The sequence below is a fragment of the Oncorhynchus clarkii genome, chromosome 5 (genome assembly GCF_045791955.1).
Source record: "Oncorhynchus clarkii lewisi isolate Uvic-CL-2024 chromosome 5, UVic_Ocla_1.0, whole genome shotgun sequence".
Taxonomy (NCBI): Eukaryota; Metazoa; Chordata; class Actinopteri; order Salmoniformes; family Salmonidae; genus Oncorhynchus; species Oncorhynchus clarkii.
In genome coordinates, this window is record NC_092151.1 from 57,650,484 (window position 1) to 57,666,844 (window position 16,361).

The following is a 16,361-nucleotide window of genomic DNA, read 5'->3' on the forward strand; positions in this document are numbered from 1 at the left end:
AAGCTGATGGCGCAAAGTACATAAAAGCCCTTTAACCAAATTCAGTTCGGACATTTGGAACAGTTAGCAGGATAAAGTCCTGCGAACGAAGAGAGTACCCACCACATTTCTGAACAATAACAATTTCCCAAATAAAATGGTAGTGAACCCAAAATGGCTTTGTAAATAAAAGTATACCAGTGACTGAGCCTACGAGTGACTAGAGAAGGCCAGCCAACCCTGGTATATAAAGTGCAGTGGTGCGTCAGGGCTTAGCAGTTTAAAATACATCTCAATGGTCCATGGTAAAGGGTGTCAATTGATCTCAAACACTGAGCGGAAGCATTCATACAGTGCCTTGCGAAAGTATTCGGCCCCCTTGAACTTTGCGACCTTTTGCCACATTTCAGGCTTCAAACATAAAGATATAAAACTGTATTTTTTTGTGAAGAATCAACAACAAGTGGGACACAATCATGAAGTGGAACGACATTTATTGGATATTTCAAACTTTTTTAACAAATCAAAAACTGAAAAATTGGGCGTGCAAAATTATTCAGCCCCTTTACTTTCAGTGCAGCAAACTCTCTCCAGAAGTTCAGTGAGGATCTCTGAATGATCCAATGTTGACCTAAATGACTAATGATGATAAATACAATCCACCTGTGTGTAATCAAGTCTCCGTATAAATGCACCTGCACTGTGATAGTCTCAGAGGTCCGTTAAAAGCGCAGAGAGCATCATGAAGAACAAGGAATACACCAGGCAGGTCCGAGATACTGTTGTGAAGAAGTTTAAAGCCGGATTTGGATACAAAAAGATTTCCCAAGCTTTAAACATCCCAAGGAGCACTGTGCAAGCGATAATATTGAAATGGAAGGAGTATCAGACCACTGGAAATCTACCAAGACCTGGCCGTCCCTCTAAACTTTCAGCTCAAACAAGGAGAAGACTGATCAGAGATGCAGCCAAGAGGCCCATGATCACTCTGGATGAACTGCAGAGATCTACAGCTGAGGTGGGAGACTCTGTCCATAGGACAACAATCAGTCGTATATTGCACAAATCTGGCCTTTATGGAAGAATGGCAAGAAGAAAGCCATTTTTTAAAGATATCCATAAAAAGTGTTGTTTAAAGTTTGCCACAAGCCACCTGGGAGACACACCAAACATGTGGAAGAAGGTGCTCTGGTCAGATGAAACCAAAATTGAACTTTTTGGCAACAGTGCAAAACGTTATGTTTGGCGTAAAAGCAACACAGCTCATCAGCCTGAACACACCATCCCCACTGTCAAACATGGTGGTGGCAGCATCATGGTTTGGGCCTGCTTTTCTTCAGCAGGGACAGGGAAGATGGTTAAAATTGATGAGAAGATGGATAGAGCCAAATACAGGACCATTCTGGAAGAAAACCTGATGGAGTCTGCAAAAGACCTGAGACTGGGACGGAGATTTGTCTTCCAACAAGACAATGATCCAAAACATAAAGCAAAATCTACAATGGAATGGTTCAAAAATAAACATATCCATGTGTTAGAATGGCCAAGTCGAAGTCCAGACCTGAATCCAATCGAGAATCTGTGGAAAGAACTGAAAACTGCTGTTCACAAATACTCTCCATCCAACCTCACTGAGCTCGAGCTGTTTTGCAAGTAGGAATGGGAAAAAAATTCAGTCTCTCGATGTGCAAAACTGATAGAGACATACCCCAAGCGACTTACAGCTGTAATCGCAGCAAAAGGTGGCGCTACAAAGTATTAACTTAAGGGGGCTGAATCATTTTGCACACCCAATTTTTCAGTTTTTGATTTGTTAAAAAAGTTTGAAATATCCAATAAATGTCGTTCCACTTCATGATTGTGTCCCACTTGTTGTTGATTCTTCACAAAAAAATACAGTTTTATATCTTTATGTTTGAAGCCTGAAATGTGGCAAAAGGTCGCAAAGTTCAAGGGGGCCGAATACTTTCGCACGGCACTGTATATAAAATATCCCCATAGTCTAGTAAAAGCATAAATGAAGCTCATACTAGCCTCCTTTTGGCATCAAAAGAAAACAGACTTATTCCTAAAATAAAATCCCAACTTCAGTTTCAATTTTTTTGTAAGTTGTTGAATATGCAATTTAAAAGAGAGGCCGTCATCAATTAAAATTCCAAGATATTTATATGAGGTTACAGTCTAAATCTCATTGCCCTGACAGGTAGTAATAGGTGAAAGGTTCAGAGATCTATTTCTTGTATTAGAAAACACCATTAGTTTAATTTTGTCAGTATTGAGGATAAGCTTTAATTGACACAAGGTATGTTGAACAGTATAACAAGCAGTTTGGAAGTTCTGGAGAACTTTTGTGAGAGACAAGGCACAACAATAAATAACAGTATCACCAGCATAAAAGTGAAGTTGAGCATTTTGCAAATTTTTGTCTAAATTATTTATAGAAATAGTGAATAAGAGGGGACCAAGTACAGAGCCCGGGGGCACACCATTATAGACAAACAATTTAACAGACATGAGCCCATCAAATTGAGTGCACTGAGTTCTATCAGACAGATAGTTAGCAAACCATGCAACTGCATGCTCCGAAAGACCTACACTCGACAATCTCTGCTTCAGTATGGCATGAGCAACTGTATCAAAAGCCTTAGAGAGATCAATAAAAGTTAGACACCGTGCTGTTTTTTGTCAAGGGCTTCAGTGAAATCATTTAAAACCTTCATGGCTGCTGTAATTGTGCTATGCTTCTTCCTGAAGCCCGATTAGTATATTGATAAAATTGAGTTAGTATATAAAAACTATTTTAGCTGTTCACTCACGAGGGTTTCAAGTATTTTCACCAGGGGTGACAGCTTTGAGATTGGCCTATAATTATTTAAAAGAGTTGGATCTCCTCCTTTTAAAAGTGGTAGGACAAATGCTGATTTCCAGATCTTTGGCATTTTTTTTACAATCCAGGGTTAGATTGAACAAATACAGTGCCTTGCGAAAGTATTCGGCCCCCTTGAACTTTGCGACCTTTTGCCACATTTCAGGCTTCAAACATAAAGATATAAAACTGTATTTTTTTGTGAAGAATCAACAACAAGTGGGACACAATCATGAAGTGGAACGACATTTATTGGATGTTTCAAACTTTTTTAACAAATCAAAAACTGAAAAATTGGGAGTGCAAAATTATTCAGCCCCCTTAAGTTAATACTTTGTAGCGTCACCTTTTGCTGCGATTACAGCTGTAAGTCGCTTGGGGTATGTGAGGTTGGATGGAGAGCATTTGTGAACAGCAGTTTTCAGTTCTTTCCACAGATTCTCGATTGGATTCAGGTCTGGACTTTGACTTGGCCATTCTAACACCTGGATATGTTTATTTTTGAACCATTCCATTGTAGATTTTGCTTTATGTTTTGGATCATTGTCTTGTTGGAAGACAAATCTCCGTCCCAGTCTCAGGTCTTTTGCAGACTCCATCAGGTTTTCTTCCAGAATGGTCCTGTATTTGGCTCCATCCATCTTCCCATCAATTTTAACCATCTTCCCTGTCCCTGCTGAAGAAAAGCATATCCAAACCATGATGCAGCCACCACCATGTTTGACAGTGGGGATGGTGTGTTCAGCTGTGTTGCTTTTACGCCAAACATAACGTTTTGCACTGTTGCCAAAAAGTTCAATTTTGGTTTCATCTGACCAGAGCACCTTCTTCCACATGTTTGGTGTGTCTCCCAGGTGGCTTGTGGCAAACTTTAAACAACACTTTTTATGGATATCTTTAAAAAATGGCTTTCTTCTTGCCATTCTTCCATAAAGGCCAGATTTGTGCAATATACGACTGATTGTTGTCCTATGGACAGAGTCTCCCACCTCAGCTGTAGATCTCTGCAGTTCATCCAGAGTGATCATGGGCCTCTTGGCTGCATCTCTGATCAGTCTTCTCCTTGTTTGAGCTGAAAGTTTAGAGGGACGGCCAGGTCTTGGTAGATTTCCAGTGGTCTGATACTCCTTCCATTTCAATATTATCGCTTGCACAGTGCTCCTTGGGATGTTTAAAGCTTGGGAAATCTTTTTTGTATCCAAATCCGGCTTTAAACTTCTTCACAACAGTATCTCGGACCTGCCTGGTGTGTTCCTTGTTCTTCATGATGCTCTCTGCGCTTTTAACGGACCTCTGAGACTATCACAGTGCAGGTGCATTTATACGGAGACTTGATTACACACAGGTGGATTGTATTTATCATCATTAGTCATTTAGGTCAACATTGGATCATTCAGAGATCCTCACTGAACTTCTGGAGAGAGTTTGCTGCACTGAAAGTAAAGGGGCTGAATAATTTTGCACGCCCAATTTTTCAGTTTTTGATTTGCTAAAAAAGTTTGAAATATCCAATAAATGTCATTCCACTTCATGATTGTGTCCCACTTGTTGTTGATTCTTCACAAAAAAATACAGTTTTATATCTTTACGTTTGAAGCCTGAAATGTGGCAAAAGGTCGCAAATTTCAAGGGGGCCGAATACTTTCGCAAGGCACTGTATGTAAGTGGTTCAGCTATGAAATCAGCTGCCAGATTTAAAAAGCAGGGATCAAGAAGATCAGGACCTGCAGGCTTTCTCTGATCTAAGGATTTCAGGGCTTTATGTACCTCCTGCACTGAGAATGGCAAAAAGCTAAAAGTTTGACCAGCTCTCACTGGTTCATCCACACAGGGTCGAACAGAGACAGAAGACCCAATCAAACAGCCTACCAGATGATACAAAGTGCTCATTGAAACAATTCAGCATTTCAGTTGTCATATGCAGCAACAAAGTCCTTCAATACACTTGACAGTCATTCATTAACATTACTGTTTCCAGACATAGATTTAATAGCCTTCCAAAACTTTCTAGGGTCATTCAGGTTATCAGAGGTAACAGACATAAAATATTCAGACTTGGCCTTCCTGAGAAGAAAATAACATTTGCTTCGTAACTGCCTAAAAATAAGTTAATCAGCATTAGAACATGATTTCCTTGCTTTAGCCTACGCTAGATTACGTTCGTGAAAAATACAAGAGAGCTCAGAAGAAAACCATGGATTATCCCTCCCTTTAACTCTGAACCTGCGGAATGTAGCATATTCGGAAAATATTTGGAAAAAAACACCATGAAAGAATTTCCAGGCAGTTTCCACATCAGGAATAAGCTCAATCTTGCTCCAGTCAAAATAAAACAAATCATGAAAGAAAGCCTGCTCATTAAAACTCTTCAAATTCCTCTTATGAATAAAGCGTGGGTTTGTCTTAGGAACGTTAGTATTTCTAACAGCAACAACAGCACAATGGTCTTGCTGTTTTCAGTCAAAGCAGAAGTTAAATGAACAGACCTTTCAGACCATTGATTACTTTGGCCTGGTTTCCCATTAAAAGGTTATTGGCCAAGTCTAGCTCCATAACACTGGTTATCTGACAGGTCTAGCCTAATGTCCCAATGTAGACACCATCTGAGAATTTAAATATATAGCGTGTCAGATACATACCGGTACACAGTCTTATATTTACATTTGACATTTTAGTCATATAGCAGACTTTTTTTTCCAGAGCGACTTACAGTTAGTGCATTCATCTTAAGATAGCTAGTTGGGACAACCACATATCACAGTCATAGTAAGTACATTTCTCCTCAATAAAGTAGCTATCAGCAAAATCAGAGCTAGTAAGGGGGAAATTACTATATTGGGAGTGTTAGTTCACAAAAGCTTTCTTTATGTCGGGGGGGGGGGTCAGGTTTGGGCGTGAGGAGGGGGTAAGGGGGGGAGGGGGTGCTGTGGGACAAAAGACCAGATGTGGCAGAACGGAGTGCTTGGGTTGGGGTGTGTGGTTTGGGCATAGCTTAAAGGTAAGAAGGGGCAGTTCTTCTTGCTGCTCCGTAAGCAAGTACCATTTTGTAGTAAATCAAAAACTTTGGCTGGAAGCCGATGGAGTGTGTGGAGAAGCAGGGCAACATGGGAAAACTTGTGAAGGTTGAACAGCAGGCAGACTGCAGCATTCTGAATACGTTTCAGGGGTTTGATGGCACAAGAGGGGATCTCAGCCAACAGCAAGTTGCAGAAATCCAGACGGGAGATGACAACTGCCTGGATTAGGACCTGCGGAGCTTCCTGTGTTAGATAGGGTCGTACTCTACGGATGTTGTAGAGCATGAACCTGCAGGAGCGAGTCACTGCTTTGATGTTTGCAGAGAATAACAGGGTGTCCAGGGTCACACCAGGTTCTTTGCATTCTGGGAGGGGGACACTGTGGAGTTGTCAACCGTAATGGAGAGGTCTTGGAGCAGGTAGGCCTTTCCCGGGAGGAAGAGCAGCTTCATCTTGTAGAGGTTGAGCTTGAGGTGGTGGGCCGACATCCAAGCTGAGATATCTGCCAGGCACGTAGAGATGCGTGTCGTCACCTGGGTGCCAGAAGGGGGGAAGGAGAAAAGTAGTTGAGTGTCATCTGCATAGCAATGATAGAAGGGCAGCAGGTAGCCTAGTGGGGTTAGAATGTTGGACTAGTAACCAAAAGATTGCAAGATCGAATCCCTGAGCTGACAATGTACAAACCTGTCGTTCTGCCACTGAACAAGGCAGTTAACCCACTGTTCCTAGCCCGGCATTGAAAAAAAGAATTTGTTCTTAACTGACTTGCCTAGTTAAATAAAGGTAAAATATATATACATTTTTTAAAAGACCATGTGAGGATATGACAGAGCCGAGTGACTGGTGTATAGAGAGAAGAGGAGGGAGCCTAGAACTGAGCCCTGGGGGACACCAGTAGTGAAAGTACATGGTGCAGACACAGATCCTCTCCATGTGACCTGGTAGGAGCGGCCTACCAGGTAGGAGGCAATCCAAGAGTGTGCCAAGCCTGAGACCCCAGCCCTGAGAGGGTGGAGAGGAGGATCTGATGGTTCACTGTGTCGAAGGCAGTGGATAGATCTAGGAGGATGAGAGCAGAGGAGAGTGTCAGCTTTGGCAGAGAGAGCCTCCATGACACAGAGAAGAGCAGTCTTGGTTGAGTGACCTGTCTTGAAGCGTGACAGGTTAGGGTCAAGAAGATCTTTCTGAGAGAGATAGTGAGAGAATTAGTCAGACGCAGCAGGCTCAAGTGTTTTGGAAATAAAAGCAAGAATGGATACCGGTCTGTAGTTTTCTATGTCAGAGGGGACACAGCCAATGATCAGGGATGAGTTGATGAAGGAAGTGAGGAATGGGAGAAGGTCAAAGTTGTCCGCATAGAGGGAGGAGGGAGGGGAAGGGGGTGGAGGACTAAGGAGACAAGCTGACGCCAAAGGATGATAGGTCCTCCGGAAGTTTCATTTTTCTAAATTTTTGCTCAGCTGCCTGCAGCCCTGTTGTGTAAGCTAGCAATGAGTGACTCAGCCATGGAGCAAGAGGGGAGGGCCGAGCCGGACAGGAGGAAAGGAGAGAGTGCAAATCATAGGATGCAGAAAGGGAGAAGAGTAGAGTCGAAGAGATAGAATCAAGAGACAGGAGGGAGAAGGATTTATCAAAAGGGAGAGATGATAGGATAGAAGAGGAGAGAGTAGTGGGAGAGAGAGAGAGAAGATTGCGACGGCTCATGATCATCTGGATAGAGGCTGAGTGGCTATGGTTGGAAGAGAGGGAGACATAAAAGGAAACAAAGTAGTGATCAGAGACCTGGAGGGCGGTTAAAGTGAGATTAGTAGGCGAACAGGTAAGGTCAAGATGAGGTCAAGCATATTGCCTGCCTTGTGAGTGGGAGGGGACTGGGGAAGGTCAAAAGGGGCAAGGAGGGGAAAGAAAGAGTTGGAAAGAAATTAATCAAAAGCAGGCATCAGGAAGTTGAAGTCGCCAAGTACGAAGAGGGGTGAGACATCATCAGGAAATGAGCTTATCAACGTTTCAAGCTCATTGAGGATCTCTCTAAGGGCACCAAGTGGGAAATAGTGGATAAGTGACACTGACGGCATGGAATTCAAATGAGGAGATGGACAAGTGAGAGAGGGAGACAAGAGAAAATGTCCACTTTGGAGAAATGAGTAGCCCTGTGTCACCACCACGACAACCAGATGTTCTCGGACTATGACAGAAAAACGTAATCAGATGAAGTGAGAGCAGCTGGAGTAACAGTGTTCTCTGGGGTGACCCATGTCTACATCAGGGCCAAAAAGTCAAAGGACTGAAGGGCAGCACGTGTCGGACCCCAGTAAGACAAGGCGTTGGCTAATGGGTATCCTATTTTTTTTAAAGCATAGGCGGAGACGAACTCGACGTTCTTGACCACAGATTGTCAGTTTCAAACGCTGCAAGAGACCAGGAATTCCACATGGGTTGTGTGAGCAGGTTAAACTAAATGAGAAGGGTTGCAACCAAGGGTGGGGAGCGTCTGTAAAGCCTACGGGGAAAGGAGCAAACAGGTATAGAAAACACACACATAGTTGCTAAAGCTACAAAATAGCCAAATGAGATCATCTGAAAATAACTAGGTAAGATACTCAAGTGAGAGAGTGGTGTGGAACCTTCCTCTTTTATTTCCTACCTCGAATAACTCAGCAGAACTGTCTTTGTTTTGGCGACGATCTTAGTTTTGCCACTGACAGCTGCCACTGAGAAAACAGGGGAGACTGAATTACTAACACTAATTCCCTTTTTATTTTATTTTTTTATTTCACCTTTATTTAACCAGGTAGGCTAGTTGAGAACAAGTTCTCATTTGCAACTGCGACCTGGCCAAGATAAAGCATAGCAGTGTGAACAGACAACAACACAGAGTTACACATGGAGTAAACAATAAACAATAAACAAGTCAATAACAGTAGAAAAAAAATAATCTATATACATTGTGTGCAAAAGCCATGAGGAGGTAGGCAATAAATGGGCCATAGGAGTGAATAATTACAATTTAGCAGATTAACACTGGAGTGATAAATGATCAGACGAACATGTGCAGGTAGAGATACTGGTGTGCAAAAGAGCAGAAAAGTAAATAAATAAAAACAGTATGGAGATGCGGTAGGTAAAATGGGTGGGCTATATACCGATGGACTATGTACAGCTGCAGCAATCGGTTAGCTGCTCAGATAGCTGGTGAGGGAGATAAAAGTCTCCAACTTCAGAGATTTTTGCAGTTCATTCCAGTCGCAGGCAGCAGAGAACTGGAAGGAAAGGCGGCCAAATGAGGTTTTGGCTTTAGGGATGATCAGTGAGATACACCTGCTGGAGCGCGTGCTACGGGTGGGTGTTGCCATCGCGACCAGTGAACTGAGATAAGGCGGAGCTTTATCTAGCATAGACTTGTAGATAACCTGGAGCCAGTGGGTCTGGCGGCGAACATGTAGCGAGGGCCAGCTGACTAGAGCATACAGGTCGCAGTGGTGGGTGGTATAAGGTGCTTTAGTAACAAAACGGATGGCACTGTGATAAACTGCATCCAGTTTGCTGAGTAGAGTATTGGAAGTTATTTTGTAGATGACATCGCCGAAGTCGAGGATCGGTAGAATAGTCAGTTTTACTAGGGTAAGTTTGGCGGCGTGGGTGAAGGAGGCTTTGTTGCGAAATAGAAAGCCGTCTCTAGATTTTATTTTAGATTGGAGATGTTTGATATGAGTCTGGAAGGAGAGTTTGCAGTCTAGCCAGACACCTAGGTACTTATAGATGTCCACATATTCTAGGTCGGAACCATCCAGGGTGGTGATGCTAGTCGAGCGGGTGGGTGCAGGCAGTGAACGGTTGAAAAGCATGCATTTGGTTTTACTAGCGTTTAAGAGCAGTTGGAGGCTACGGAAGGAGTGTTGTATGGCATTGAAGCTTGTTTGGAGGTTAGATAGCACAGTGTCCAAGGAAGGGCCAGAAGTATACAGAATGGTGTCGTCTGCGTAGAGGTGGATCAGGGAATCACCCGCAGCAAGAGCAACATCGTTGATATATACAGAGAAAAGAGTCGGCCCGAGAATTGAACCCTGTGGTACCCCCATAGAGACTGTCAGAGGACCGGACAACATGCCCTCCGATTTGACACACTGAACTCTGTCTGCAAAGTAGTTGGTGAACCAGGCAAGGCAGTCATTAGAAAAACTGAGGCTACTGAGTCTGCCGATAAGAATATGGTGATTGACAGAGTCGAAAGCCTTGGCCAGGTCGATGAAGACGGCTGCACAGTACTGTCTTTTATCGATGGCGGTTATGATATCATTTAGCACCTTGAGCGTGGCTGAGGTGTACCCGTGACCCGTGACCGGATTGCACAGTTTCAGAAATAGAGGGTCCAGATTGTCAAGCCCAGCTGATTTGTACGGGTCCAGGTTTTGCAGCTGTTTCAGAACATCTGCTATCTGGATTTGGGTAAAGGAGAAGCTGCGGAGGCGTGGGCGAGTAGCTGCGGAGGTGGGGGGGGGGGGGGGGGGGGTGGAGCTGTTGGCCGAGGTTGGAGTAGCCAGGAGGAAGGCATGGTCAGCTGTTGAGAAATGCTTGTTGAAGTTTTCGATTATCACGGATTTATCGGTGGTGACCGTGTTACCTAGCCTCAGTGCAGTGGGCATCTGGGAGGAGGTGCTCTTGTTCTCCATGGACTTTACAGTGTCCCAGAACTTTTGAGTTAGAGCTACAGGATGCAAATTTCTGCTTGAAAAAGCTGGCCTTTGCTTTCCTGACTGACTGCGTGTATTGGTTCCTGACTTCCCTGATCAGTTGCATATCGCGGGGACTATTGCAGTCCGCCACAGGATGTTTTTGTGCTGGTCGAGGGCAGTCAGGTCTGGAGTGAACCAAGGGCTATATCTGTTCTTAGTTCTGCATTTTTTGAACAGAGCATGTTTGTCTAAGATGGTGAGAAAGTTACTTTTAAAGAATGACCAGGCATCCTCAACTGACGGGATGAAGTCAATATCCTTCCAGGATACCCTTGCAGAGGTGAAGAGCACATAGTCTAGCGGAAGACACATTTCAGTTGAATGCATTCAGTTGTGCAACTGACTGCGGTAGGTATCCCCTTGCCCCGTCCTCACCTCCAGGTAGTGATTGTCTAGGAGAGGAGAAACCACTCCCCCTCCAATAGAGCCACTGATTATGAAGACAGCAACAGTCACACATTTCCATAAACCTTAATCCTGGTTGATATGTCAACAATCATCTGCAAGTCAACAGCAGTCAGCAGTTCATACATAGGGAACACAGACAGCACTTAAAGTAGATGGACCTAGCTAGCAAAAAGACAACAACTGATTAAGACAGAAATTGCACTTCTCACTCCTGGAGATATCAGGAGTCCTTTAGATATAGAATGAAGCACACTGAGATGGAGCCTGAGAAGTTCTGTTCTTGTGTTTTGGAACATACAATTAGCTCATGCCGTCCTCTGTATTCTATAGTAGGGCTGGCACAATTACCTTATAACCTGTGTAACCGACAGTTATGGGTGAACACCGTCATAAAAAAAAGAAAACTGTTTTTGTATGTTTTGTGGAACGAACAGCTGACTGAAGACGGCGAGGCCGGGCATCTGCGCGCTTGAGTCTGTTTCTGCGACAACATGGACTCTTAACAACGGGATTAAACTTTCTTGCTCCTTGCTGAAACAAGCAAGGTGTTCTAGCAAACAAGTCTTTGGCTACCTAGGCTGACCCCCCCCCCCCCCCTCCCCCTGCAGCAGCAGCACACATATACATATCATCTATTTATATGGAAGCACATGCAGTCAGGAGCGGGAGAACATTTAAAAATACACATGAAAAAATAAACAATAACCGTCCTCGAAATTCCATGACCGTCACAGCCCTATTCCATAGGAAGACTTGCTATAGAAACACACCCCAAAACATCTGCCATCGTGCTCACGTGTCAAAATATGACCGTTCAGCTATAATACCGTAGCAGGCTGGCCGTCAGAAGTCATCTGCTGGAAGGCTGGCTTTATTGATTTTCATGTACAGATCTGTGCTTTGCTATCACAAATGCACAATGTTGATATGGTTTTAGTGTTGCTGCGGCAGAGGGCTCTTCAGATCCAGTGCAGAACATAGAACATAGAACATGCTTCTGCGGCAGCGAGATGAGCCTGTTGTCATAGTAATAAAAGAGATGGTTGGAAAACAAGCCTCTGCACGAAGACACTGACTGCACTGTGCTAACTCATAATTACCTATCACTCACAGTCACGCCTCATCATTTCAAAATATTTTTTTCTCACCCCTCCAACCCATCTACGACGCTCTGAATTAGATTGTTCCACATTGTGCGTCACCTCATTGTTAATCGTTAGATTGCAGCTCTCCACCTACTTAATTAGTGAGTGAGGTGTTATGTTTATATCCAGTAGTGGTAGACGTTTGGGGGAGCTGCATTTGCTGCAACACACGGTCAAACCCGAGAGCTCCCATGTTTTGCTTTCGTTTTGTGACTAAAAAAACAAACTTTGTGTGAAGCGTTCTGTGGACACAGTGGTTGCTCAGAAAAGGGTCTCTGCAGTGCGCTCATGTTGCTCATCGTGCTGCACCCACAAAACTGGGGGGTCAACACCCTACGCTGAGCCTGTGATCCATGGGAGAGTCAGATTTTGGAGAAAAAGCTCCTACGCTTTATGGATCAGCGTCTAGTGGGCAGCAGGCAGGCAAACAGGCAGCCCCTGGCTACATTGGCTCAGAATGGAGAGTGGGTGGAAAGACGAGAACTGCAGCAATGCTAATCCTTTGAAGGAGGCAAGAATCACAGTAAAGCATTTGGGAAATGGGTGCATATTTCCAAAATGACAGACATTTGTGTAGGGAGTGAGTGATATGTGAAACACGTGTTTGACACTGGCCTGAATCAAAGCTATGTGACATCTTGACAATAATTCTGAAAAGGGCAAATAATCTGTGTGCGGAGGTCACTTTGAAAAACATCTAGTCTAATGTATTTCTGGATTGAATGTAGACAAATTCCTATCCCCCCACCCACCATCAAAGTGAGAAGCACCCCTCAAATTCACATTCAGTTTATGATCTGATAATTGGTTCAATTTCAACAAAGTACAGTATATACCAGCATCCATAAATTCACCAACATAAATAAGTAGGCTGGCTATATTAGCTCATCTTGCAGAACTAGCTTAAGTCATTGGTCAAATCTCAATAGACAAAGAGACAGAAAAATAAATTAACGTTCTGAGTTCAACACCACGATAATCACTCACTCAATGTGTGTTCAAAACTCCTGCAGCCTACAAGCTGAGTGGGTCTCATCGGGAAACACACTAGGTGTCTGTAGGTTCCATACTGCGTGTTAAATACTGCGTGCAAGAAACTGGTTGCAACTGGTAGAGTTGAGAGATACATTGGCACACCACTGTAGCCTGTTGTCTTTTCTTATCAAGCACATACTGTAGGCTAGCTACTATTAGGGCTTCAATCGCTGTAAACTCTCAGAAAAAAAAGGATTCTTCGGCTGTTTGCATAGGAGAATCATTTTTGGTTCCAGATAAAAACCCTTTTTGGATCCAGGTAGAACCATTTTGGGTTTCATGTAGAACCCTCTTTGGAAAGGTTCTACCTGGAACCAACAAGGGTTCTTCAAAGGGTTCTCCTATGGTGACAGCTGAAGGACCCTTTAAAGGTTCTAGATAGCACCTTTTATTCCAAGAGTGTACCATATCTATCACTTCAAATACTCACAGAAAAATAAGCATGATTTGAGTGCATCAGAGTACAGTAGTCTATAGGGATTGTTGACTATTATAACATCTAAGACATTAATTGATCATTTATAGTCAAACATAGGCTACAGTAGGCCCTACATACATGAATAATAGAACATTATACCCAAAGGTGCACTTAGGCTACATTTACTTACCTTAATAAAATATAAGTGATTTCCCATGGTTCCCCCGACAACATGAATGAATGGTTATGTAGATCAATGTGCATAAGTTATACACTATATAAAAGCATGCAAACTTACTCCAAAGTAAGGGAGGGGATTTTCAGCTTGTCTCTCCTCGACTTCATCCTTCTACGACTCCTGCCAAGAGGGATCTCCGTTGACTGCTGCTTGCACTTCACTTGTCACGTTGCGACACTGGTGATTTTGCGAACAGTTTCTCTATCATAGTGCGGCGGGACCTAAAAAGAACTGTCAAGTAGCTGTCGTTTATCAGTGGCTTCGGCACATCGTCGCTAACTGGTACAAACACAACATGTCAATGAAGGCAAACTCGACATAGGCAATCCATTTCTGAAAAGGCGCGCGTCAAGTGTGTAGTCCAAAGCGCACCAGTGAAGAAATGAGGAGCAGCAGCGCGGTTGGAACCGCGATCACCACCAGGGACGGACTTGGACCAGAAATCGGCCCAGGCATTTCTATCACACCAGCGCATTTTTCCCCTCGAGGCCTCCACACCGGTCGATTTTTTTTTTATATCAAGGCCATCAATATTAGCCATATAATTACAATTTTGCACAAAAAAATAACAACAATTTAGACAGGCCCACTGTGCTAAAAATGGACCAGACTATGGTGCGAGGGTAATGGTGAAGGTGTTGATCAAGGTAATCAATCGGCCCTGGAGAAGGTGTTGGAAGAGATAAGTTGTGTTGAGAGTGTAAGATTAATTTACCTCCTAAGTTAAATGGATAGTTCATCCAAATTACAAATGACATTTGGCTTTCCTTGCCCTGTAAGCAGTCTGTTTACGTGGCCACTGTTTTAAATGCTAACTTGTTTTCATTTGTGGCACGAACCAATGCAAGTCAATGGTAAGTTACCTATATTAGAATTTTTTACACTTCATGTCCAAATCATCTATAGAAACTTAATTAAGTTAGCCTACACAATACATTTTTAGATGCTTTAGGGTGATTTGGACATAAAGCACTAATATACAGTAGGTATCACTGACATTCATTGGATTTGTGTCACAAATGCTAAAAAGGTTACCATTAAAAAAACATGTGGTCAGCTAAACAAAACCAAAGCATGGATTTCTGTCATACCTTGAAAAAAGGGTTCCAAAAGCATTCTTAGGCTGTCCCTATAGGATAACCTTTTTAGGTACATATAGAACCCTCTCTGGGACCAAAAAGGGTTATTCAAAGGATTCTCCTATGGGGACAGTCAGAAAACAGTTTTAGGTTCTAGATAGCACCTAAGAGTGTAGACTGTTTACAGGGTAAGGAGACCAATGATATTTTGAAATTTGAGTGAACTATCCCTTTAAATCGATTTGAATTGATAAAAATCCGGCTAAATCAATGACGGTGTGCAATCTGAAATAACATGCAAATTGATGTGCATAATTATAGCCCGGGATAGCCGTCAGTAGGCAATTTACTGACGCACCGACAACATAATCACAAGCTGTTGCTCAAGATGAGGACTGTTGGTAGCCTATCCCAAAGCTGCTCCAGGAATTCCTCTCAGTCTACTATGCTATCACCAGAGCCAGATCTACTCTGTATATTAGTCTCTATAAGATTTGTGCTTGTGTGTGCGTGTGTGCGTGTGTGTGTGCTCCTGTGTGCCGGTCATGTTTGTGTGTGCATGCGTGTGCTGTGCATGTTTGTGTGTGAGTGTGCATGCGTGCATGCATGTGTTTGCATAAGTGTGTGTTTGGGCATGTGCGTGTGCGTATCTGTACTAATTAGGTTTAATGCTTATATCTTATTCTACAAAAATGTAGACAACATTGGTTACTAAGGCAGCACATGGTTACTGGTGGTTGCTAGGAGCCTGCGCATACTCCAGATTTGACCCTATGCATCTGTGATATTCAAAGCTTGCTTGGAAAGACACATTTTGGAATTCCACCCTTAAACTCCCCCTCCCCTGAACATCCCCCCTGTATTCCATTAATCAAACCACAGCTCTCTCTCAAAAGCACAATGTATTAAAGCAATGTCACATTAACTAATGGGATATTTAGTGTGAAACATTGACATTAGAAGGAAGAACAAGAGATCCTATGTTCAAAGAGGACATAAGTGAAAATGGAGGACATAAGTGAAAATGGAGGACATAAGTGGAGGTTTCCTGTTAATGCTTTTCTCTTGTTTTGAGAAGCTTGCTGCTTGGAACAGCTAAAGAGAACAGGTTCCTCTGTTACCATGGTGACAAGGGCTATACCTCCGCCTCACTCTTTTCTAACTATCTCTTCCCCATCCAGATGGACATTTAGGCAGAACAGAAAACAGAGTGCAACAAGTGAGCCACAGCTAACGTTGCTTTCATATTCAGTACTGAATTCAATTGAACTTTATTGTCAACATATTTGAATAAAACAGCCATTAAAAGAGCAGTTCAAAAAGCACAGGAGCATGATTCCTCTGGATTTTGAGTTTGCTTCATGTTTGGATTAATTCAATTCAGGCCCTGATGTTGTATGTCACAATTACCAAAAAAAGAAAACAGATTTGTGATCCGGTCTT

At 43.0% G+C, this 16,361-nt stretch overlaps 1 protein-coding gene across 1 annotated transcript in view; it reads right to left on the reverse strand.

Annotated features, from left to right (window-relative positions):
* The window catches only part of LOC139409069 (microtubule-associated serine/threonine-protein kinase 3-like), a 61,838-nt gene extending 47,807 nt beyond the window's left edge, over positions 1–14,031 (reverse strand). The window contains 1 exon segment of the mRNA XM_071153747.1: positions 13,900–14,031. Coding sequence (XP_071009848.1) covers positions 13,900–13,946 — 47 coding nt within the window. The 5' untranslated portion in view covers positions 13,947–14,031.
* Between the last annotated feature and the right edge of the window lie 2,330 nt (positions 14,032–16,361).